This window comes from Dromiciops gliroides, chromosome 1 (assembly GCF_019393635.1).
Source record: "Dromiciops gliroides isolate mDroGli1 chromosome 1, mDroGli1.pri, whole genome shotgun sequence".
Taxonomy (NCBI): domain Eukaryota; kingdom Metazoa; phylum Chordata; class Mammalia; order Microbiotheria; family Microbiotheriidae; genus Dromiciops; species Dromiciops gliroides.
Window position 1 is genome coordinate 674853082 of NC_057861.1, and position 25780 is coordinate 674878861.

Below are 25780 nucleotides of genomic sequence, written 5' to 3' on the forward strand. Positions count from 1 at the left end.
ACACCGTAGAGCCAGAATATCAAACACAAATAGAAAAGGATCCCTGCAGACCACATGTTGACCTAGAAAACCACAAATTAACATTGTTTGTGTTGTATTGTATTTTTATTTGTTAAATATTTCTCAATTACATTTTGAAGTGTTAAATTGGATAAGATCAATCCACAGAGAAGTGAACACTTGTTATTAATGGTGAAATTCAGGATGTTTTTTTGTTTTTGTTTTTTCTGTGGGGCAATTGGGGTGAAGTGATTTGCCCAGGGTCACACAGCTAGTAAGTGTTAAGTGTCTGAGGCTGGATTTAAACTCAGGTCCTCCTGAATCCAGGGCCGGTGCTCTATCCACTGCGCCACCTAGCTGCCCTGAAATTCAGGATGTAATCATTACTGTGGGTAGCTGAGGTAAAATAATTGAGTAGGTCAGATTTAAGGAGACTGAGGAATTGGGAAGTTAGTTTTGGGGCATGGATGTCAGAAGTCCCTTCATATAAGGACCAAGACAGTTGAGATGACTTGCCCAAGGTCACACAGATAGTAGTAAATAAATAACAGGACTATTTGTAACAGCAAATAATGTTCTTGTTGGGGAGGGGAGAGCGAAAATGAGGTGTTCGTGTGCATAATTAGTAATGGTGGTAGAGGGGTTGTCATCTCTTCAAGAACTATGGATGGGGGCGGCTAGGTGGCATAGTGGATAGAGCACCGGCCCTGGAGTCAGGAGTACCTGAGTTCAAATCCGGCCTCAAACACTTAACACTTACTAGCTGTGTGACCCTGGGCAAGTCACTTAACCCCACTTGCCTCACTAAAAAAAAAAAAAGAACTAAGGATGAACAATAAATAAGCAGGCTCTGCATGAAGTCTGCACAGAGGATTCTAGAGCAGGCGATGTTAATCCTCTTCCCTTTTTTTTTTGGTGGTGGGGCAATGAGGGTTAAATGACTTGCCCAAAGTCACACACAGCTAGTGTGTGTCAAGTGTCTGAGGTTGGATTTGAACTCAGATCTTCCTGAATCCAGGGCCGGTGCTTTATCCATTGCACCACCTGGCTGCCCCCACTCGTCACGCATTTCTAACACGTGTGCCTCACTACTGTTTAAACCACCTCCTCCCATGGACAAGGTGTATTTGTGGGAAGTGAATCAGATCCTTAAGAGAAGGTTTTGTATTAACCATGTCTTTACTATGTTATCTGAGAGTAGGGATCCACCCTGCATCATCACCCTCTTCTTCTTCTTCTTCTTCTTTTTTCAGAGCTGGGACAATTGGCTTTTGTCCAGTGCCAGTGTCATTTGAATTTCTTTTTTTTTGGGGGGGGGGCTGGGCGATGAGGGTTAAGTGACTTGCCCAGGGTCACACAGCTAGTGTCTGAGGCCGGATTTGAACTCAGGTCCTCCTGAATCCAGGGCTGGTGCTTTATCCACTGCACCACCTGGCTGCTCCCTTCATTTTGATTTCCTAAAATATAGCTTTGGAGCTGTTTAAACAGGTTTTTTAAAAGCCCACTGTTTTTCCATGGAGCTACTTGACTGTCTTCAAACCCAAATCATTCTGGCTTTCATGGAAGGGCCAGTAGGCCCAGCCCAAGCCTCCGTGGCTCATTGTACTGATGGCTTCCAATGAGTGTAAATAGCCATTGTTTCCGGTTCAGGAAGGAGAGGGTCAGGACATAGCTTGAGGGATGGCGGGGTTGAGGGAATCCTTTCATAGAGTTGGAGACAGAGGAAAATGGTTGCAGATAAGAGGGGGAGGAGGGAGAGAGTTATCTGAGAAAGAATGCCTTCAGAAGACAGGAAAGAACTTTGGGAAGCAGAAGTGGTTTTGAAATGAGGAGGGCCCTGGAGCAAAGCCACTGGAGGTCCAAAGGGCTGGGGTGTTTCAGAGGCCTAGAGCAACTATCTCTAAAGAACCCAGAGAAAGCCATCTATCATTGGGATGAGTTCATGTTCCCTACACTGGTTGTAAGAGCCTCTGTAGTGTATCACAAACATAAAAGCTTGGCCTCAGCAGTGGGGTTGGGGGATGGGGAGAGAAAGGGAAGTGCTTCTCCATGCTACTGACTGCAGGGACAGTGGTGCTGGGTGACGCCAGTGACCCAGGCTTTTTGAAAGGAACTAGATCATCCAGACTATTTTAAAAGATGAGGAAGGGGCCGCTAGGTGGGGCAGTGAATAGAGCACCGGCCCTGGATTCAGGAGGACCCCAGTTCCAATCTGACCTCAGACACTTGACATGTACTAGCTGTGTGACCCTGGGCAAGTCATTTAACCCTCATTGCCCCGCCAAAAAAAAAAAAAAAGATGAGGAAAAAAGACCAAAAAAGTTGAGATGATTTGCCCAAGGTCACACAGGAAGTAGTAAATAAATAGGACTATTTGTAACAGCAAATAATGTTCTTGTAACAGTTCAGCCCCTCCTGGTTCTACAGATGAAAAGGGTAATGCAGGACAGGAAACTGGGCCCACTGCCCCCAAACCCAGGACTCCAAGCAGGAACAGCTGATGCCCAGGAAGTCTTGGGGCAGGAGGGCAGGAGAGCAGGGCAGCTAAGCCAGGGGAATGGGAACTCCTTGAGGGCAGGGAGTTTGTGCCTACTTTGTATCCTGGTGTTTACTGAAGACTTTTATAGAATTCACTAGATGCCTGGTGCCCCCTTTTATCTTACCCTCCTCGCCCTGGGCCCTGGGCTGAGGGAACAAACAAGCCAATAGTTGGTCTGGTGTCTAAAAGTTTCATAGTTTCAAAGAATTACTCGCACACATGATCCAATCAAAATTTAAGTCAGTTTTTATTATTTGGCACACAGAGGTATGGCTGGGAGAAGTCTAAACTTCAACTCCCCGAACAAAGGAGAAGGTGATGATGGTTTTATAGGGGAGAGTCTTAGGACTGAAAAGTGACAGCTGTTTGGGGAATGAGGATGCTAGCTATCTGGGGAGCGGAATACATGAATAATAAAAATTCCACATTTCTAACTCAAGATTATTGTCACTACCTGGTCCTAACTGCATAGCAAACATGACTGGGCTCCCAACTAAATTCATGCTACAAATTTCAAGGCTCTCAGCTTTCTGGATGTCTGTAACATGTCTGCTTTTTTATCTGTTTTGACTAACCACTCTCTGGTTAATTAACTCCTTTGCTTTTCCAAAGAAAGAGTCATCTCTACCTAACCCCAGCAAGTTGATCAACCATATTTCTCCATGGTCAGAGCGTCCCCCTCAGGGTCAGCGTGTCCCTAACTGATCCCAGGCCTACTAGGCTGCTACTACAGTAGTATTTGGAAAAGGAACTAAAACAACCCACACAGGGAAGTCCCTGGGGCGGGGGGAAGGTCAGGAGGCCCAGCCTGATTTCACTGAGCTCACTTGATCTTCAATCTTGTCTAGACTCCAACTCTGCTCCCAAGGCCCCCTCTTCTCCCTCTAGAAAGGAAATCTCCTCTTTAGCCCCACTCCCACCCATCTGTCCCCGATCCTAGCAGGTGAGACAAAGGTGACCATACCCCCTTTCCTGGGTGCTCCAACAGGAGGGCAGCCCTAATGCCTTCTCCCCGGTCACAAGGCAGGGAGCCGGTTGGCTGGGCCTAGAGACCTTTATTTTCACCTCCAGGCAACAAAAGCACTCAGTCACACCCATACATTTGTGAAACTGCCTTTATTTTACATGTATCCTCATAAGAACACTAGGTGCAGCCCATGACCAGCCCATCACCTTCACAGGAAAGCAGGCTTCACTCCTGTCCAGGCCAACTAGGACACGAGAGTGGCAAAAGCAGAGTCTCTGCCGGTGGGGGCTGGGCTGGGCAGAGGGGCAGAAGGGACTGGAGCCATGGCTGCAGGCACCTGGGGAGAGCAGGGCTGGTCAAGAAGAGGTGATATTTGGGTGCAGGATGGGGTGGGGGAGGGGGATAAGGTAAGAGAATCAAGCCCTGGAACACTGGAGGAATTAAAATGTACCACAGTCTGAGCTCCTGAGCCCTGCCAGGGAAATGCTGAACCCAGAAGGTGAGAAGAGGCAACATAGGGAAGGGAGGGAGCCATGCTGTGGGGACTTTGCTGCTTACAGCCCCTGCCATGGGTGCTCCTCAAGCCACCACAGGCCTGGCCAGAGTCAGCTGCACACGCTGTGTGTGACGGGGCCCCCCGCTGGGAACCTTGAGCACTGAGTGCCCTGCGTGACTTGCTGGGATGACCCAACAGGTAGCCCCAGTGGTGGCAGATGCTGCGCCTCCACCCAGTGGACTGCAGGGCCTACTCCTGCTCCCACACATTCCAGGCCAACGGGCAACCCCTGTCTCTCAGAAGTCTGGAGAGAAAGGGAGAATGCCCAGTGGCCTTTTCTTGTGCGTTCTGGACCCAACATGGGCCTCTGGGTTATCTCAGGAAAGTGTCCAACCTAGCCTGGACAGAGGGAGCTGCTTTCTTTGACACGACCTTGCGCCTGGGCTTTGCCTTTATGGGCAGTGGACGGATGATGGAGGGGTCAGTCTGGAGAAGCTGTAGTCAAGGGAAAAGTCCAGGTATCTGGAGACAGCAGGGAGGGGGTAAGAACAGGAAAATCTCTGTTCCAGGAGAACATACACAATGCCCACGCTACTCCAACATGCAAGAAAAAGAAGACCACAACACCACCGAGAAGTGACTAATGACTAATCGTGGTCCCAGAGAGGTGCTGATGAAATACTCCTTCCTCCTCTCAGCAGAGCAGTGCAGAACCACACAATCAGAATGTGGCCAGAGTCTTGGTTACAACAGTTAAATAAGTAGACACTTAGAGAGGAAGTGATTTGGCTGTAAAAACAAAAGGCAAACACAACACTCAAGCAAAGCCAAGGTTCAGCCTTGGCTGGCTGTCCAAAGCCAGGACAGAAGAGCTCCCCCCCCCCCCATGACTGGGAGGGGATCAGACACTCCCTACAATCATCTCTACAAGAGCAGCTCTGGGCCCCTCCCTGAGTGTCCCTCGGCAAACTCAGGCTCAGAGAAGAAAGGATACGGGCTGAATGTACTTGCTTCGTCCTCCAAGCCCATCAAAGCCCGTTCTTACCTATGGCAATAAATACAATAAACATATTAAGTGCCTACCAAATACAGAACACTGCGGTAAGTGTGGGAGAAATAAAGTTTTGATAAAAGATATGATCCCTGTCTGATGCCTTATCGTCACAACAGTGAACATTTACATGGTACCTTTAAAATCTGTGAAACACCTTTATATGTATTATTTCATTTGACCCTCAAAATAACCCTGTGAAGTAGGTTCTGTCATTCCATTTTACAGATAAGGAAGTAGGACTCAAACATAGGTCTTTCCCATTTTCAAGTCTAATACTTCACTATCAGGGAGATAAGATACTGACAGTTAAGGAGGTAGGAGCAGGAAAGAGGAAAGAGAAAGCCTTTGTAGGAAGAGGAAGGATGTTCATCTGACTCCCCGGGGAAGACCACAGGGCATGAGGGAGGTGGGTGAGAATTGGATGCCCACAGGTTCACTGAAACAGTAATAAGGGGAGGCAAGCGGCCAGCTATACTTACGGTTCCACTGTTCCTGCATGGGTCCCCCAGGTTGCCCAGGGGCCTCTTCTTGCCCAGGACAGCATTCCGAATGAATGAGGGGAAGTTACCCACCAGCTCATCATCTTGTTCTCCAGCCCAATGCTGACCCCCCAGACAAAGACCATTCACCTAAAGGGGAGAATCCAGGTCATAGATAAATGTCTGAGGTCTCTGCACAGCCCCAGAATACCAGGGGAGTTGGGAGGAAGAATCTCATGGACCTACAATGGTAGAGAAAGGGCTCTGAGAGCTCAGTCAGTACAACCATCTTGTTTTAAAACTAAAGCCCAATGGGAAGTTAATGACTTGTCCAAAGTCACCCAACTGGTTCTTAGGGGAACTGGAACACAGGTTTCTCACCAAAGCTCGTTCTCTCACGCCCCCCTGTGAACAGCGTCCCAGAAGTGGACCACCAGTGTCCTAGAGTGCTCTTCCTTTGAGTCTCCAGGGTCCAGGCTGGCAGCTCTACAGCTTCCTATGGGGCATTTTAAGGCTAGGAGGGGGAGGAGCCAAAGAGAAACACAGCTCTTAGCTGCTACTGGGGCACAGAAATATCCATGTTGATTCAAGGGGTCCTTGAACAGAGAACTTTAGAGTTGAAAGGAGACCCTAGAGAGCACTTAATCCACACCTTTAATTTTAGAGACTTTTAGTGCCAGCCAAGTGTTCTTTCTGTCCCTTTGAAACTCACCCAGGAAAGGACACAGTGCTATGGGTTGCTAGAGTTGGATTTAATTTCTCTTCATACTGAGATATCATTGAATGGTATAATTTGGCCTAAAATGGTGAAACACAGCATGATGTAGTGAGGCCTGTTTCCTCCACCAATTCTCACTAGTTGGGTGATCCTGGGCATCATCTAACTTTTGAGAAACATGGCTTCCTCATTTATAAAACAAGGTAAATATTCTCACGCCCTGCTCCATAGGCTTGCTGTACTTTGTGCATCTAAGACACCATATAATAATGATGTCTCCATCCTATTGTTATGTAGATAAAAGGAAAATGGGGAAAACAAGTTCTTGGGGCCACAAGAGTGAGGAAAATGTCTTAAATAAAATTTTGTTGATGCTTTTTTATTTCTATACCAGTTATATCCTATATACCTTCATGTCTCCTAACTAGGAAGAGATGGAAATTCTAGGTTCAGTTAAAACAAGAGTGTCAGGCACATAGTAGGCACTTAAGTAAAAACTTGCTGATTAACTGAATAGATCCATTATGTTTAGCATTACTCATGTTGAGTAGAAATAATCTGGTTCATTCTGTCTATTTCCTGTTTGAAAAAATTCACCTGTACAAGACTAAGAAAGAGCAAGAAGGGGCAGCTAGGTGGTGCAGTGGATAGAGCACCGGCCCTGGATTCAGGAGGACCTGAGTTCAAATCCGGCCTCAGACACTTGACACTTACTAGCTGTGTGACCCTGGGCAAGTCAGTTAACCCCAATGCCTCACCAAAAAAAAAAATTAATAAAAATAAATGTTAGCAATAAAAGAAAGAAAGAAAGAAAGAACAAGAAGAGGTGGTGGGAGTTCTACCTTCCCCATGGAGACTTTATTTTAAGGGGGGGGGGCTGGGCAACAACATGATTTAATATGGAAATCTGTTTCATGTGATTATACATGTATCACCCATGTCAGACTGCTTGTTGTTTTGGGGAGGAGAGAGGGAAAGGAGGAAAGTATGGAACTCAAAATATTATAAAAACAAATGCTGAAAATCATCCTTCCACGTAAATGGAAAAAATAAAACACCATTAAGATTGAAAAAAAGGGGAAGGGGAGTAAGCAGGACAGACTGCCCCTTGGGAAGGCTCAAGTCTGGACTTGATTACAAAGTGGATTACATCATAATAATGGCTTAGATCTGCATGAGCTTTTATAGCTTTTAGTTCTAATATCTCATTTAAGCTCTGGAACTGAGGAAACAAACAGAAAAGCTAAGACAGTCCCTGCTCCCAAGGAGCTCACATTCTAAGAGAAGTCAACATCTATGCCATCTCAAGAGCACACAGGAAGCAGCAAAGAAAGAAATAAAAAATTCCAAAGTCTGAACTAGGCCCAAAAGGCAACCAAACTATGCATACCCTTTGATCCAGAAAAACCACTACTAGGTCTGTATGCCAAAGAAATCATAAAAAAGGGAAAAGGACCCACATTGCAAAAATATTTACAGCAATTCTTTGTGTTGGCAAAATATTGGAAATTGAGGGAATGCCCATCAATTGGGGAATGGCTGAGCAAGCTGTAGTGTATGAACGTAATGGAATATTTTTGTGCTGTAAGAAATGATGAACAGGCAGATTTCAGAAAAACCTGGACAGACTTAAGTGGACTGATGCTGAGTGAAGTGAGCAGAACCAAGAAAACATTATACACAGCATCAGCAACACTATGTGATGATGATTAACTAACTAGAAAAGACTCAGCTCTTCTCAGTAACACAAGGATCCAAGACAAATACAAAGGACTCACGATGGAAAATGCTCTCCACATCCACATAAAGAACTGATGAACTCTGAATGCAAATTAAAGCATATTTTCACTTACTTTTATTCTTTTTCATAGTTTTTTCCTTTTGATTGGTTTCTTCTTCTACAACTGTGACTAATATGGAAATATTTTACATGATAGCACATGTATAACCTATATCAAATTGCCTACCTTTTTAAGAAGGGAAGGAGGGAGAAAATGTGGAACTCAAGATCTTGTAAAAATGAATGCTAAAAATTGTCTTGACGTGTAATTGGAAGGAAATATTACTAAAAAAAGAAATTTTTTAAAATTTTTTAAAAAATTAAAATTCCAAAGTCTGACACAAGTCCAGTATTTTTCCCATCACTGTGGTGTTTCCCATTATGCCTTATAAGGTGATAACTCTCCCTCACATAGACAGGTTGCCTAAACTATAGAAGCCACATACACTAGCTTTAAAGACAAGAGAAGCACCAGGGAAAGAATTCAAAGCTGGCCAGACCAGGATAGCTTTTAGCCTTCAGGCCCAGAGATTTTCCTGCCTTTGGAGGGGTCTAGGATAGACCAGTTCCACAGAAGAGGAAGTTGAAATGTCCTACCTTTTTGGGGTCTTTGTTGTCTTTTTTGGAGATGCCAGGAGTCAGGGAGCTGCAAGAAAATCCAACAAGAGGGTGAGAGGCTGGCCAGGGAGCTTGTATAGAGGTCTTAGCTCTGCCCACAGCTGACTTCCAGGAGCTGGGGGCTATCCTGCTAGGTCCAGCAAACCTCAACCAGGCAGGCTCCTCCCCAAATTATTTAGACAGAAGGGGACAGGTTTGCCTGCATCCCTTTGTGCCACACCGTTTGGGAGCTTCTCAGCATAGCTGCTGCCTGCAGAATCATCCACCAGGGGGCACCCTCTTTACAGGTTTGCCATGCTGCTGGGCACAGTTTCATTCCTTCCTTCCTTTGACAGCCACAAAGGATCCAGCTAGGCTGTGTTTCTTGCTAGCAAGAAGGGGGTGGAAGGTAGGGGGATGGGGAAAGTCACAGCATTTTAAAGATATCAAATCAAAGGCTTTCTCTGGTTCCACTTAATCCAAACAGTTGTTCTCGGATATGGAGACCATGTCTGTGGTGGTGTTTGCGTATAAAGATCTTAGAAGTCACAGCCAGAAGGGCGCGGAGAGATCACTTTGAGGTCTACAGCCCTCATTTCACAGATGAGGATACAGCAGTCTCTACTTGTTCATCTTTTCCTTCAGGTGTCTAGACTGTGGCACAAAGACATTTAAAGGACCCATCTACTGGACTACTGAACTTGATAAAGTATTATTTATCTTATTTAGCTCCTATCCTCCATGTCTGGAATATACACACCTTCCACACGTCACTACCTGCTGAAATATCTCCTTCGAGGCTCAGTTAAGTTGACCAACAAATAAAAATGATTTCTTTCCCCTCAAATATTCCCACAACTCTTCACTCGGGTCTCTCTCTTAGCTTGATTACAACATCCTAGTACTGTGTCAGATTTCATTTGTGCACGTCCTATCCCATTAGATTATAAATTCTCTGAGGACAAGGACTCTGTGGCTTCTCATCTTTGTCTCTGCTCCAAAACTTTGCTTTGGCTTCTGTACATAGCATGGAATGTTTGCTGAACTGTGATGGATTACTCTCTTAATACCGTTAAATGGTACCTCAGGTTTTCCAATGGCTGTCTCAAGGAGTCAAGCACAGAATCCATTTGTTGCTCCCCTCCCTCGGTCCTTTGCCATGACTATCGTTGACACGATGAGCCTAAAACCTTCTAAAACAATAGGAACTGTCATCTACCACTACATCTTGCTCCTTCGTTTCATTTCTCTGTTCAATGGCTAGGCAGGTATTTGGCAATTGGGGGCCTGTTTAAGTTTCCTAATGGACCCTTTCCTACCCTGAAGCAGATTTCTTTTAACAGCACAAGATTCTCTCTGATCCTGGAGGATGTTTCTATTAGTTAATTTGATCAGCCTGAGAATCTCTTCAGTTTAGCTGGCTCATTGCAGCTGCTGTCCATGACTGAGTTCATTTCCTTGTTCCTTCTGGTTTATCTCCTCTTTGGGTCCTCTCCCTTTGTAACAGACATCTACCTGGTTTCCTGGACCACAGTCTCTCTCGATCTCCAATCAACCCTCTACACTGATCGTGTCATTCCTTGTTTAAAAAATATTCCTGATTTTCTGTGAGATAAAGTCTAACTAAATTTCTTTGATACAGAATTCAAGGCTCTCTCTCCGGACTAACCCACATTTACTTTCCCAGCCACATCTCACGTGCTCACACCCTCCTTAAGCCAAAACAGGGTACTTCTTCCCTTTCCAAACACATTCTATTCTTTCCTGCCTCGGTGCCTCTGTTAATGCTGTTTCCTTAATCTGGAATACCCATTCCCCAGTCTCCCTATCAAAAGTCTACCCATCCTTCAAGACCCAGCTCAAATGCCACTGCTACTATGAAACTTTGTCTGACCTCCTAGGTACAAGTGATCTCCTCCTCCCCCTCAACTTCCATTGTTTTTAATTTCCCTTTCTTAAATAAAAATAATTCAAATACAAGGAAGGATGTTCTATCTCATGACTTACCAGTGAGTTAGCCATGTGAAAGTAGGAACTAGGTCTTGTCCCACAACTTCAATAGTACCTTATGCACAATGCTTTGACATTATCTCACACATTGTAACTTATCACAGGATTGGAAAGGGCCTTAGAAGTCACCTAGTATAACAGCTTGAATTGCTAATTAGTCAGCAAATGTTGGTTGAACAAACACTGTTCTGTGGGCTTCATCCTAGACACCCCCCCAATGTTAGCCCTTGTTTTTAGGTCTGCAGAGTAGGCAATTAATGGCACAGGAAGCTCAGCAGGGATCTCATCAGGGCACTCAGCTCTGAACTACTTTTCTTGAAATCCCCCCAAGTCTTCTCTGAACTTCAAAGCCGTCTTCTCTTAAGCTTTTACCAGATACCCCAGTTTGGTTTTGAAGGATTTTCTTTCTTTTTAATGAAATTCCCCATCTTTTTCTAATCAGGCCTGACTTAAAAGAACACTTCTCAGCCCGTTATCCTTCCTGGACACATCAGTGTAGGAGACGGAGTGCTCAGCTTGGGAGTCAAGGGACCTGAGTTGAAATCCTGCTTCAGACACTTACTGGCTACATGCGAACGGGCAAATCACTTAACCTTTCTCAGCCTCAGTTTCCTCATCTGTAAAATAGGAATAATAATAGCACCTATTTCACAAAGTTGTTAGGATCAAATGAGATAATATATGCAAAGTGCATCACAAACCTTAATGAGGTTTAAAAAAGGTCGATGTTATATTATTATTCAGAAGATTCTGCTCTCTTATCAGTTGCCTATCAATGATCTTTTCCTTGACATCAACCTTCACTTCTTTGGGCTGAACACTTGATGAAGACTGTGTGTGTGTGTGTGTGTTTTCTTTTGTTCAGGCCTCTCATTTCATTGGTGTAGGGAACTCCCCTTGAGGAGGGGCATTCTCTGCTAGTGCAGAACAGCAGCTACTCTGTACATGTATGTGTACGTTACACAGACACACACAGACACAGTCCTAATGACCCACTTTTTGCTCCTCTAAGTGTCAGTTTCTCTCACTCTTCTGAAGAGTGCCATATTCTCTCACCACATTAAGTCTCTGAAGGGATTTGCTTCTGTTCTTTGCACTGCTGTAGCTTGGAGGCCACACAACAACAAGAACAAGAAAAGTAACAGAAAAACTTGAGTCATTATTAGTTATTAGAGAAGTTCTACTTTGTGCAGACTCAAGCTCCCTTCCACAAATTTTTCAGATATCCCTGAGTTCATGGCAACAGCCACTTCTGATATCTAGGTCCTTGTCTGGTGGTTTTCAATTGCCAGAATGCTTGTAACTGTAGTGTGAAAAGTCTATATCCTTACAGAGAGGTTAATACAAACACAAATAGGAAAATGAAGGCACAGGGAGAAGAGCTCTGGGTCCTAAGGAAGTCAGCAGAGCAAGAAGAGCAGGGCATTGAAAACTCCCAGAGCAATGGCTTCTTTGATGCATATCCCCACCAGCAAATAAATTTTGAGCATATATACCAAATATATACATACTTACCTACTTATAAATTATTTACATGTACTACAGTAGTAATAATTTTGCATGTTATACAACTTGCATGAAAAAAATCTCTCAAGGATGAGATAAAGATGAAGTAATATTTGATCACAGAGCTTCCTGAGAAGAGAAGTGACGTGGTCCGATCTACGCTTTAGAAAAGTCCCTTTGGCAGTAGTGTGCAGGATGGTGTGGAGAGGGAAGAGATTTGAAGGCAGACCAAAGAGGAGCTCATTGCAAGAGTCGAGGTAAGAGGAGATAAAGGCCTGAACAAGAGTGTTAACGGTGGGAGCAGACAAAAGAGGATAGGTGCAAGAGAGGTTTCAAAAATACAAACAAGATTTGACAATCCATTGGATATGTGGGGTGAAAGAGAATGAGGATTGATTTGATGATGACACCAAGGTTACGAACCTTGGTGACTGGAAAGAGGGTGATCACCTTAACAGCTTTGCCAATCCTGAGATTTCACCTTGCACTTTGCAAATGAGTAAAAATGACAAAATATGGCAATGTTGGAGGGTTTGTGGAAGGATAGGTACACTAATGCATTGCTGGGGAAAGTGTGAGATGGTACAACCATTTTGGAAAGCACTTTGGAATTATGCATATCAAGTGGCTAAAATGTCCATACCATTTAACCCAGATACTCCTTTACTGGGCTTATAACCCAGAGAAGTCATCGATAAGAAAAAATTCTTGGGGCAGCTAAGTAGCGAAGTAGATAGAGCACTGGCCCTGGATTCAGGAGAACCTGAGTTCAAATCTGGCCCCAGACACTCAACACGTACTAGCTGTGTGACCCTGGGCAAGTCACTTAACCCCAATTGCCCAGCAAAACAAAACAAAACAAAGAAAAAATTCCTCATATACTTCAAAATATTTATAAGCAGCAGTTCTTGTGATAGCTAAGAGTTTGGAAACAAAGAAGATGCCCATCAACTGGGGAGTGAATAAACAAATTGTGGTACATCGATCTAATGAAATATCACTCCACTCTAAGAAATGATGTGTAATAAGTCCAGAAAAGCATGGAAAGATTTATATGTATTTATGTAGACTAAAGTAAGCAGAGCCAAGAAAACAGCATACACAGTAACAATGTAACTGGAAAGAACAATGACACACCAAAGACAAAAGTAAATCTAACAAACTTATAAAGACTAAATGGGACTCAAATGAAGAGAAATAAGAAGACACCCTCAACCCACCCTTTTGTGAAAGTGGGAGGTCCACAAGTTTTACACATTGCATATGTTTTTGGACTTTCTGAATGTATCAATCAGTTGTGCTGACTTCCCCTCAGGTCCCTTGACTCCTAAAAATACTATTTGTCATATGGGATGATTCTCAGGGAGAGGAAAGTATATAGTGAAGTAAGAAACAGAAAATATCAATAAGAACTTATTTTTAAAACAGTAGTAGGATGGAGCAGCTAGGTGGCGCAGTGGATAAAGCACTGGCCTTGGATTCAGGAGGATCTGAGTTCAAATTTGACCTCAGACACTTGACACTTAGTAGCTGTGTGACCCTGGGCAAGTCACTTAACTCTCACAAAAAACAAACAAAAAACAACAAAAAAACCCCACAGTAGTAGGGAAGTTTGGAAGAGAAATGAGTTTGGGGCAAAGATAACAAACTTGAAATCAGGAATATCTGAGTTCAAATCTGGCCTCAGACACCTGCTAGCTCTGTAATTTTGGGCAAGTCACTTGATCTGTTTGCCTCAGTTTCCTCAACTGTAAAATGGGGATAATAGCACCTACCTCACAGGGTTGTTGGGAGGTTCAAATAAGATATTTGTAAAGCACTCAGTATATAAATGCATACTCCCCTCCTTTTCCTCCCTTCCCCAAACAAGATGTGAAAGAGATTTCTCACCTAAAATGAAAATGGGCAACACAGAGCTCTAACATATTGGTCTTTGCCTGACATGGCAGAATCTGCCTGCAGCATCAGGTTATCTTACAACTGTCAGGAGAAGCCAATATCTGGCTCGGAAAGATTGTGGTTGGGAGCTTTGCACAGCAGAGGGAGGGCGCTGAGAGAGATAGTGTGGAGGGATAAAGGAGGTTTGTTAAGTCTTACAAATGTACAGTATCACAGGGAGAATGGGATGTGACCCACATCCCCCTTGGGGTTAAGCCACCGGCTATCACACCACCCCATCCCAGCTCTGGAATGAAGGCCAAAGGAGGGAATGCCTTCATCTTGGCTTTCCTCTAGTGATATCTTCCTATAATCTTCCCCTTATTTTTCTAAAAAGGGGATTTGGGAGCTGGTGACAAAGGAAAATGACTGTAAGTAGTAATGGCCTCCCCACCTCCCCCTGTCACCATCGGTTCTTTACAGACCCAGCAGATGACTGATGGGCTTCCCCAGTGCAGAAAGCTGGGATCACGGGCCAGGGCAAAGACCATTCACCTTGACTGCTCCAGGCAGAGCTTCTTAGCTGGGACAAGCTTGGAGCTGTGGGGCTGGGCTGGGGGGGTGTCCACATCAAAAGAGGCATTTAGATCAATGTCTTCCCCACGGGCAGGCTGTCGCAACTTTAGGCTCAGCATTTCCACAGGAGCTGGGCTAGAAAGAGAAAGAAGCATTCACTACAGAAGACATACAACAGCATAAATGGCAATTCCATCTGCCTTCCTCTCTTTAGAGGAACATTCTCTTCTTCAGGCTCTGACTGAATGAACAGCTAGGTTCAATTTATTCACTGCACATGGGGTCCTACCCTACCTATTAAGGTAAGGCATCTTTTTTTTTTTCCTCCCTGGAACAAATATTTATTTAATTTTTTCTAGTTACATGTAAGGGTAGTTTTCAACATTCATTTTCTTTTTTCTTTTTTAAATTAATAAAGTATTTTTTTTTCCGTTACATGTAAAGATAGTTCTCAACTTTTATTTATACAAGCTTTACAATTTCAGATTTTTCTCCCTCCCTCCCCCCTCCCCTAGACAGCAGGTAATCTGATATAGGTTATATATATATATATATATATATATATATATATATACACACACACACATAATAACATTAAACATATTTCTGCATTAGTCATGTTATAAGAGAAAAAATCAGAGCAATGATGAAAAACCTCAAAATAGAAAAAAACAATAGCATCAAAAACAAAAGAAATAGTATGGTTCATTCAGCATCTATACTCTGCAGTTCTTTTTTTTTTTTTCTTGGATTTGGAGATCCTCTTCCATCACAAGTTCCCTGGAACTCTTCTGTGCCATTGCATTGGTGAGAAGAATATAGTCCATCACAGTAGATCAACACTCAATCAACATTCATTTTCACAAGATTTAGAGTTTCAAATTTTTCTCCCTCCCTTTCCTCCCCCCTCCATAAGACAGCAACCAGGTTATATATGTACAATCCACAAGTGCTCTTTTTATCAGTTCTTTCTATGGGGGTGCATAGTATGCTTCATCATTAGTCCCTTGGGATTGTCTTGGATCATTGCACTGCTGAGAGTAGTTAAGTCTCATTGAAAAATACTGCTGTCACTATGCACAATGTCCTCCCAGCTCCGCTCACTTCACTATACATCAATTCATGAGTCTTTCCAGGTTTTTCTGGGATCATCCTGTTTGTCATTTCCTATAGCACAATACCATTCCACCACAATCATATACCACAGCTTCTTCTGTCATTCCTCAACTGATGGACATTCCCTTGATTCTCAATTCTTAGCCACCACAAAGAGTTGCTATAAATATTTTTTTGTACAGTTTTTCCCCCTTTTCTCTTTTTCATGATTACTGTTGTTAACGGTTTCCATTCCATCCTATTCCCTTCGCCTTGATATTTATTCTATTCTCCATCTTCTTTCATCCTATCCCTCTTCAATAGGGATTTGCTTCTGTCTGTCCCCTCCCCCAATCTTCCCTCCCTTCTTTTGTCCCTCTCTCTTTATCCCCTTCCCCATCTATTTTCCTGCAGGGTTAGAGAGATTACTCCATCCAATTGAGTGTGTATATTATTTCCTCCTTGAGCCAATTCTGATGAGATTGAGGTCTTTGAGCCAATTCTGATGAGTGTTAGGCTCATTTACTGCCCAGATTAAATAGATTACCCCACCCAGTTTGGGGTGTGTGTTAATCCCTCCTTGAGGCAACTCTGATGAGTTTAAGGTTTTTGAGCCTTTTCTGATGTGTAAAATTCATTTATTGCCCTGCTCTTCCCCTCTTCCCCCACTCCATAAACCTTTTCCAGGTTCTTTCATGTAGGATTTCACCTCTGCTCTTCCCCTTCCCCCAGTGCATTCTCCTCACCCCTCAATTTAACCCTAAAGATGTCATCATGGGGCAGCTAGGTGACACAGTGGACAGAGCATCCACCCTGGACCCAGGGGGATCCCAGCCAAAACCCAGCCTCAGACACAAGACAGTCACCCACTGCATGACCCCAGGTATGTCCCCCAACTCCAATTTTTTGATTCTCTAGGGTCTTGTACTTGAAAGTCAAATTTGCCATTCAGTTCAGGTCTTTTCATCACGAATACCCGAAAATTCTCTTTTTCATTAAAGTCCCATTTTTTCCTCTGAAAGATTATGCTCAGTTTTAAGGTAAGGCATCTTAAAGAACCTGAAAATACACTTTTAACACCCCCTCCCTCCCTCCCTCCAGTGTCTAGGGGACACTATGTATGCCCCATAGTAGGGTCTACTATGTCCCTTGCACATATTAGGTGCCTAATAAACATTTGTGGGAAGAACAAACTATTTGATCACTTCAACTCAATGTATGCAGGACTGACAACTTTTTAAAAATTTACCTGAAAGGGGGGGCAGCTAGGTGGCACAGTGGATAAAGCACCAGCCCTGGAATCAGGAGGACCTGAGTTCAAATCTGGTCTCAGACACTTAACACTTACTAGCTGTGTGACCCTGGGCAACTCACTTAAACCCTCATTGCCCTGCCCACCCCCCCCTCCCCCCAAGACCTGAAAGGGTCATCATCAAGCACTAGAATACTACAGGGAATGCAAGAGAGATTAAGCTAACAATCCAAAAAGCAAAACCCAAATGGATGGTAGATGTCTATTTCTCATATTTTGGCATCTAGGTAGACCACTAATGCCCTTCCATCAATACATATATAATGGATAGCTGTTATAAATAGACAGTGAGCTAGGCCCAGAGATGAATAGGAAGAGAATGGGCTAGACTGAATTTGGCTAATGAACAATGCTTTCAATAATTCTAATCTACTCCCTGCCTCCAAAACCCAACTTCTCAATACTAGTATTCTCTTTGTATGGTTATAAATCACAGGTCACCATGATATCAGAATAAGGGCAATGGAAAAACACACAGTGGGTGTAAGTTAGTCATTGATAACTTGAGCATGGCAAGTGATGCAGAAGATATCCTCAAGGGGCCACCTGACCAGAAAAGGCACAAGCTGGGAAGAGAGCAAAGGCTAACAAATGGATAACTTGGATAACAGATTCCTGAGCGCTGCATGGGTACCCACAAGATTATTAAAAGAACCAGAGGAAGGCTTTTGGCATGCTGGACAAATCTTCTATGGAAGCTATCTAGAAAGACAAGAACAAGCAACACACAGGATCAGAAGGTGTGGGTGGGTTATGATCTCTGCCAGTGCAAAGAGTGCTCACATCAGTGAGATCACAGACCCATTGAAGTATCACATACTTCAAAGTGCTGAAATATCTGAAAGGGTGAATTCAAGGTCTATCCTCATTTTCTTCCTGAATCATAGCCCATGTGGCTGAGAGGAAGCAACAGAAAAACCACATATAAAACCAGAAACCTGTCTCAAATGCCAGGATTTCTCTTCTCATTTTCTAAATCATTCTTGGGGCACCACTGGCCACACAAAGAGATCTTGGTATTCATTGCAACAGCAGAGGTAGGTCCTTTCAGACAACAGGACAAATGACAACATTTCCAAGATGAGGCTGCCTAGGGAGACCTACTTTGAAATGGCCAGCCTCTGTCCCTCTCCCCTAGGGTCCCTCAGTGCTCTACATTTCCTTTTTTAAGGCTTCTGGTACACAGACACTGAAGCAGAGGGCTGTGTTTGATGAGATGTGTGAAGCATCACGAAGACAGATCTGGGAACTCGTAGATTTAATCACTGGAGTGAGAGAAGCTGAGGTGGCGGCCTAAGAGCCCTTAAGATGGAAGGGGGATGGGGGAGCACACGGTGTACATAGCTTGGAAATGGTAAGAAATCTGGCCCATTTTACCTTGAAAAAAGTTCTTTTCTTTTCTTCTAGCCATGTAGAGTACAACTGTTTTTAGCTAAACATGGCATCCTTCCTTTTCTATGCTTGCTTTACATAGGGGCAGGTAAATATCACTGAGTCAATTATGAAAAATGATATATTACTATAATAAACTAACATATGTATATGTGCGTGTACATATGTCTGTGTGTATACACATGTACACACATATATACACACATGATTTAGAGTCCTAAGACTTGAAATCTTGGTTCTGGCTACTTTATGACCATGGACAAGTAATTTCCTCTCTGAGCCCCAGTGTCCTCATTTATAAAATGAGGGGAAGAACAAGATGGTTTGTTTTGGGGGTTTTTTTTGGTGGGGCAATGAGGGTTAAGTGACTTGCCCAGGGTCATACAGCTAGCAAGTATCAAGTGTCTGAGGCTGGATTTGAACTCAGGTCTTCCTGAATCCAGGGCCGGTGCTTTATCCATTGTGCCACCTGGCTGCCCATAGATGGTTTTTAAGGTACCTCCTGGTTCTAACTTCTATGATCCAATGAGATCCAATGAGTCACTGATTGGCTCAACAGATAAAACTTACTGCCCATAAAAATGAGTCCCTGTGGTAAATGTGCTCCTGTTCTAACAGAACAATGGGTCAGTTCATTGCTTTTGCGGGGAATGTGCTTTGTGGAGGTGTATAGTTGGGTACCTGTTGGGAAATGTCTGTTTTGTCAAAAAAAAAAAAAAAAAAAAGGAAAAATAAAGGGAAGCTACACACTGTAGCAAGGCAGAGGACTTCTGGAGAGACTAACAAGAATGTGTGGCTCTGATTAGCCAGGAGAATGAACCTGCATGCTCCAAAGCAGCTTAAAGCCCAAATGGTGGCTCTTGTGGTACTTACTAGTCCCAGGATCTTTGCTAAATCACTTCTCTGAACTTCAGTTTCTTCCTCTATAAAGGCAGGGGCAATAATACTTATACTACCTGCCACAGGGACATGTTATAAAGAAGGTGCTTTGGAAACTCTAAAGCACTGTGGAAGCATGAATCCTTACTATAGGATTTGTGTGTTGTTGGGTTTGGGTTTTGGGGGGTGGGAGGCGAGGCATAGTTGACATAACATAGCAACAACAGATGGAAACTCCCACACCCACTAGTCACAGATTGTCACCTCTGAGTTTTTACAGACAACAGTGATGGGGTTTCAGGTTCAGCTTGAGCTTTTCTGATAGCACTTTTCTGCTTTTGACATCATTTCAGGACTGAGAAGTTAGATCCTCTGGCTTTCTCTTAGATATGGCCTGACCTTTGTTCCTTACGGTGTTAAAATTCAGAAAGTACTTGGGCAATTCATCTTAAAAGCACAGTTCTATTACCAGCAGGTCACACCCCCTCGCCTTCTCCTTTAATTCAACAACCATTTATTAATGCACAGGGATATATTCCTGCTATCAAGGTGTCTACATCTGACTTAGGAGGTGGAGGGGAAGAGACAATAATTGCCAGATAAAGAAATACAAAATCATTTCACAAGGGAGAGAACGAACAACTTACGGGTTCAGAGGAGAAGGGGAAGCAGGAAAAGCCTCATTCATGTGGGAGATGGCACCTGAGCCCTGCTCTGGAGGAAGCTAAGGGTTCTAAGGGGAAGAAGTGACCGCTGAAAGCATTTCAGGTGTGAAAAGCAGCATGTACAAAGGCCGTGAGAACAGAGTATGTGAATGGGAGCAAGAGGAAGTGAGAGGGAAAAGGTAGGTGGGAGCCAGACTGCAGAGTATTTTAGAAGCCAAGCTAAGGTGTTTATAGTTTATTCTGGAGGAGCCACTGAAGATTGTTTAATCTCCTTGGGCCATTCCAGATGGTACCTTCTCATGCCTCGCTGACCTAGTCAATGGGCCACACATTCAGTTCTCTGTCTGCTCTTTGGCACAGGCTGGAATTCCAAATACAAACTGCTCACATCCCAGACCCTTCCTGGGTCCCAATTTTTAGGCTGATAGCCAGCTTACATTTTTACAGCTTCACATATGTTATCCCATTTGTTCGGCCCAATAATCTTGTGAGGTAAGTGCTATTATTATCTGCACCTCTGAGATGGGGAAACGAAGATCTAGAAGGTTGAGTGACCTGCCCAGGATCACAAAGCTGGTTAAGTCCCCTAGGCAGGATATAAAGCTGGGTCTTCCTGACACTCCCACATCCAGCTCTCTAGCCAGTAAAATGTGCCAGGCAGTGAGCTCCCTCCTCGTAGGCTGGGATGGCTGTGGTGTCCCCAGCACCAAACCTTAGGGCTTATTGAAGCATTTTTGTCTGGTTAAGTGGATACATATCCCCCCACCCCCTCCCTGCCCATGACATCTCTCTGTGCAGCTCACCATCTGCACACTCTCACTCTCTCCCCTGCCTGCTTTGAGTCCTTTTCTCTGGTTCCCAGGCCTTTTTAAGCTCCTCTATATTCCAAACCACTTCTCCTCGCCTGTCATTTCCTCTCCTTCAAATTCCTCCCCAATTCTTGCCTACAGTTGGTCTCACACTGGCTCAAAATAAGGGACAGAGCAGGAAGCAAAGGATAAGACAAGAGAACAGTTTCAAAGACCATTCTCTCTCATTAGAGAAAGTGAGTCATCTTCGAGGATTTCTAACATCTTGCTTTCTCTGGCAAATTTACTTGGTTAAACAGCCCCATCAGGAACAGCATGTCCTGTGCGCTATACAGGGTTTACTTGGCTCACTGTCAGCTTATGGAGGCTTAATGTTCAGGGGACCTGACATATATTCGTTTTCCAAGAGCTGCTGTTTTCCAGAGTCGAAAGGGAGGCCTTGGTTAGAGAAGCTGACTGTGATAGGGAAAATGAAGTCTCTGCTATCAGTTCAAAAAGGAACCTTTAAAAAAATTCTGCTACTTTTATTAACAGCTTGGTAGAGGCGCTTAAATGCATAATGATCTGCCATCTTCATAATTCTGACAATCTCTAAGAGGGATCTTTTGGCCAGGGTTTCTCATAAGCTTCCTAAACAAAGGAAGGAAGCCAACATGGCTCATTGGGTAGTACATCCAACCTGTCAAGTCAGAAAATTGAATACTACTGAAGACATGAGCCACAAGTCTCCATGCTTCAGGAGGGCAGGGACCATATTTTACTTAAACTTTGGTTTTTTTTCCCCAGGACCTAGCACAATGCTGTATATTTATCAAGTGCTTAATAAATAGCATTATTTTAAAAACTCGAGTTGTTTTCTGGAAAAGCTACATGGTAGGCAACAGCTAGTCAAGTAAAAGATAATTAAAGGGGGGCAGCTAGGTGGCACAGTAGATAAAGCACTGGCCTCGGATTCAGGAGGACCTGACTTCAAATCTAGCCTCAGACACTTGACACTTAACTAGCTGTGTGACCCTGGGCAAGTCACTTAACCCTCATTGCCCTGACAAAAGAAAAGACAAAAAAGATAATTAAGGACCATTTTCAGGTGCAGAAAAGAAAGGAGACAAAATAAGGATGAGTGTTCTGGAGTCAGTTTTTTAAAGGAGAAGTTAGTTCACAGAACCACAGAACAGAAAAGTTGGAAGGCACCTTGGAGAACAATCTAACCCAACACCCTAGTTTTATAAAGAAAACTAACAACGTGCATAAATGTAAAGAAGTCAGAAAAACTTGAGAAAATAAATATGAAGGAAGGTCAGGAGGCGAGGGACATAGGGGAAGAAGATCAATGGGGAAAGGGCTAGAGAGGGTTTAGTGCTATTCAAGTAACATCTTCTCCCTTCCTGTGTACAAGCAAGGGTAGAAAAAATAACTTCCAACTCACAGAGTCAGAAGAGACCTCAGGGTGTTCTGGTTCAACCTGCATATCATTCACTCATTCCCTTATTTATTTCCACCTAGACTTCAGCAAGAAGTCCTCTCCAGTATCTTAAGTGCTCACATAGCCTCTGCTTGCAGACTCCCAGTGACAGAGAATGCAATAACCTCTCATTTTTGCTTTCATCAGACTTATGGATAGCTCTAACCATTAGGAAATTCTTAAATGTAGTAAAAATCTTCCTTTCCTCAGCTTCCATCTAGCAAGCCTTGTTTTGTCCTCTGTGCCCAAGAATAACAAGCTTCAATCCTCTGCCCCATGACAGTCTTTCTTTCTTTTTTTGGTGAGGCAATTGGGGTCAAGTGACTTGCCCAGGATCACACAGCTAGTAAGTGTCAAGGGTCTGAAACCAGATTTGAACTCAGGTCCTCCTGACTCCAGGGCCGGTGCTCTAACCACTGTGCCACCTAGCTGCCCCTGACAGTCTTTCAAATACCTGAAAACATCAACCATGCCTCCTCTTCTCTGGGCTAAACATTCCCAGTCCCTTCCATATTCATTGTCCTGCTCAGATGTCATGGTCTATCGCAGCCTCTTCACATCCTCCTCACCCTGCTCTGGATACATTTCTTTTTTTTTTTCTTTTGCGGCGCAATGAGGGTTAAGTGACTTGCCCAGGGTCACACAGCTAGGAAGTATCAAGTATCTGAGGCTGGATTTGAACTGAGGTGCTCCTGAATCCAAGGCCGGTGCTTTATCCACTGCGCCACCTAGCTGCCCCTTGGATACATTTCAATATTTCAATCTGAAACAAGGTTGTCTGGTTGTCTGAGACTAGCATGAGGCTGGGGTTTCAACTTGGACTCACTAAGCGCTCCAAATCTAAGGAACTTACTCCCACCTTGATGGAGCAGCAATGTTATCTCCACACTCAAAGACAGATTGATAGAGAGGTTAATGGGTGGCATGGCACTGTCACACCAGGCAGTTAAAATGGGGAGAAGGGCCCAGTTGGCCAAACAGAACTATATGTGGCCATGCTGCATAAGTGAGAATGGAAACTTGAGCAGGCTGCTGAGTAGAGCCACAAACACTGTTACGGAAATATGAGCAGGAAAGGCAGGAAATATGATGCAACTTTCAAATGAAAAAGGGAAAATGAAGGACATGATTTAAATATAGTAGGAAAAAGAAAATGAAAAAGGAGGGGAATATACAAAAGAAGCTTATACAAAGACAAAGAATGGGAAGGATGGTGGTTGTTTTTTTAATCTAAAAAAAAAGGCACACAAAAAAAATCTAAGGTGAACTGGAGCCAAATAGATTTTGAGGTGAGTGGAAAAGATTTGATAAAAGGTTAAATAGATATGGTGCCTGATGGGTCTTTCTGTTTCCATTTTTTTGTTTTGTTTTGTTTTGTTTTTTAGTGAGGCAATTGGGGTTAAGTGACTTGCCCAGGGTCACACAGCTAGTAAGTGTTAAGTGTCTGAGGCCGGATTTGAACTCAGGTCCTCCTGACTCCAGGGCCGGTGCTCTATCCACTGCGCCACCTAGCTGCCCCTCTGCTTCCATTTTCTACAGCTTTTGTAATCTATCCTTTGAATTATCTTGCCATGCTTGTCTTTCCTATTTGCAAATTCTGATGCTACCTTTCAGCTCGGAAAGTCTTCAGTGGCTCCCTATTACCCACCTACAGTTCAAACTTCATCGACTAACCCCAACCCACCTCACATGTTCTACATCTAGCCAAACTGCACTTTTATCCAACTCTAGAACACAACCTGATCACTCCCACCTCCATGCCTTCTTTTATTCCCAATGCCAGAAACTGCCTCCCCCTCTTCACTTGTAGAATTCTTACCATCTTTAAAAGACCAACTCAAATGCTACCACCTACACAAAGCTTTCACTGATTTCCTCATCTATGATTCTGATTTTCCCTCAAACTTCACATGGCACTTTATTTTGTACCTTCCTAATGAAATTATCATGAAATATTATGCATTAGAATTACCTATGTTTATTTCTGAATCTTCTTTCCAAATGGTGGGTTTCATAACAGCAGGAACCAGGTATTATCTAAACTTTACAACTTCCTCAGTACCCAGAACAGAACTCTACCCTTGGGCACTTGGTGCAGAACCACTTTTGAAAACTTATGGAAGAATGGGAAAGTACACAGAAATCAGAGAGGCTAAATTGTGTCTAGATTTAAAGGGAAAAACAAGGTTGAAGCTGGAAGCTACAACCCTGTGAACAGGAAAAAATCAAATCAGAGCCAGTAGAGGATAATAGTCAACACTGTTTTGTAAAGAAAGTATCTTGTCAATCAATCTATTTGGTAGGTCTGACAGACTGAGGGGAAAAAACAGAAAACATGTAACTTGATTTTTAGCAAAATTTATGGCACTTAATGCTAAATATATAGTAAGTGCTTCATATCTGAAACACATTTTTACTTGGGTAAGGACAGGCTCCTCCCCCAAAGGCCTGCTCTGATGCCTTGTTGTGGTGAGATGACTCTGGGTGTTAGAAAGTTATGTCACCAGATTTATAAGACTTATATGGGTAAGTCTCACCAAGGTGAAAAGTATGGGCAATATGTCTGTCATCCAAAGGCCAACCTAAGTGCAGAGACTCATCAACAAATGGTGGACTGTCAGGTGATGAATCTGTTAATTAGAAAAACTCATGAAAACATCTACTAAGACATGGAGGGAATACAATCACACAATTTGTGCTGATGAAAGGAAAATCAACAACTTATGAAACTATGGATTTTTAAGTGGATATTTAACATGGATATTAATTCAATAAATAATCACAATCATAATAATAGCAGTTAGCTTTTATATAAGACATACTATGTGCCAGACTCTGTGCTAAGCACTTAACAAATATTATCTCATCTGAGTTTCACAACAACCCTGGGAGGTAGGTGATATTATTATCCCCATTTTACAGTTGAAGAAATGGAGGCAAACAAAGGTTCGGTGACTTGCCCAAGGTCACACAGCTAGTAAGTGTCTGAGGATAGATTTGAATGCTGGTTATCAACAAACTGGGAAATATGCAATAATGCTCCCACAATTATTTACTAGATATTGAACTGGCTTTAGTTCATGGCTTTTCTTTGTAGACACTTACTAGTTGTATGACCTTGGGCAAGTCACCTAACCTGTTTGCCTCCATTTGTAGAAGGGTTATCTGAAGCCTGGTCACAGAGAATCCAGTTAACAAAGGGTTATACCTTAAATACCCTACGGACAAACCTAATATACTTACCTATATCTGATTTTAAAAAAAGATCTTGCCAACCCACTTATGTATTTAAGGGTTTTATCTTTCTCTCTATACTTCACATATATGTGTCTGTGACTCAATAAACATTTATTAAGCACTTTATTACTACTGTGCCAGGTACTGTGCTAAAGTGGCAATACAAAAAGAGGCAAAGGGCAGTGTCTATCCTCAAGGAGCTCCCAATCTAATGGGGGAAACAATAAGCAAACAAATATAAACAAACAAGCTACATAAAGGATAAAAAAGAAATAATTAAAAGAGGGAAGGCACTAGAATTCCAGTTGGGAAAGGCTTCCTGTAGAAGA

The 25780-nt window shown here is 43.2% G+C and overlaps 1 protein-coding gene across 1 annotated transcript in view; it reads right to left on the minus strand.

The window, feature by feature from the left end:
* Positions 1–3655: 3655 nt before the first annotated feature.
* Positions 3656–25780, minus strand: part of LOC122755970 (TRAF interacting protein) — a 56451-nt gene continuing 34326 nt past the window's right edge. The window contains exons 11-15 of the mRNA XM_044004974.1: positions 14580–14735; positions 8631–8679; positions 5536–5685; positions 4997–5047; positions 3656–4488 (exon numbers count right to left, since the gene is read on the minus strand). Coding sequence (XP_043860909.1) covers positions 4375–4488; positions 4997–5047; positions 5536–5685; positions 8631–8679; positions 14580–14735 — 520 coding nt within the window. The 3' untranslated portion in view covers positions 3656–4374. The remainder of the gene's footprint in view (positions 4489–4996; positions 5048–5535; positions 5686–8630; positions 8680–14579; positions 14736–25780) is intronic.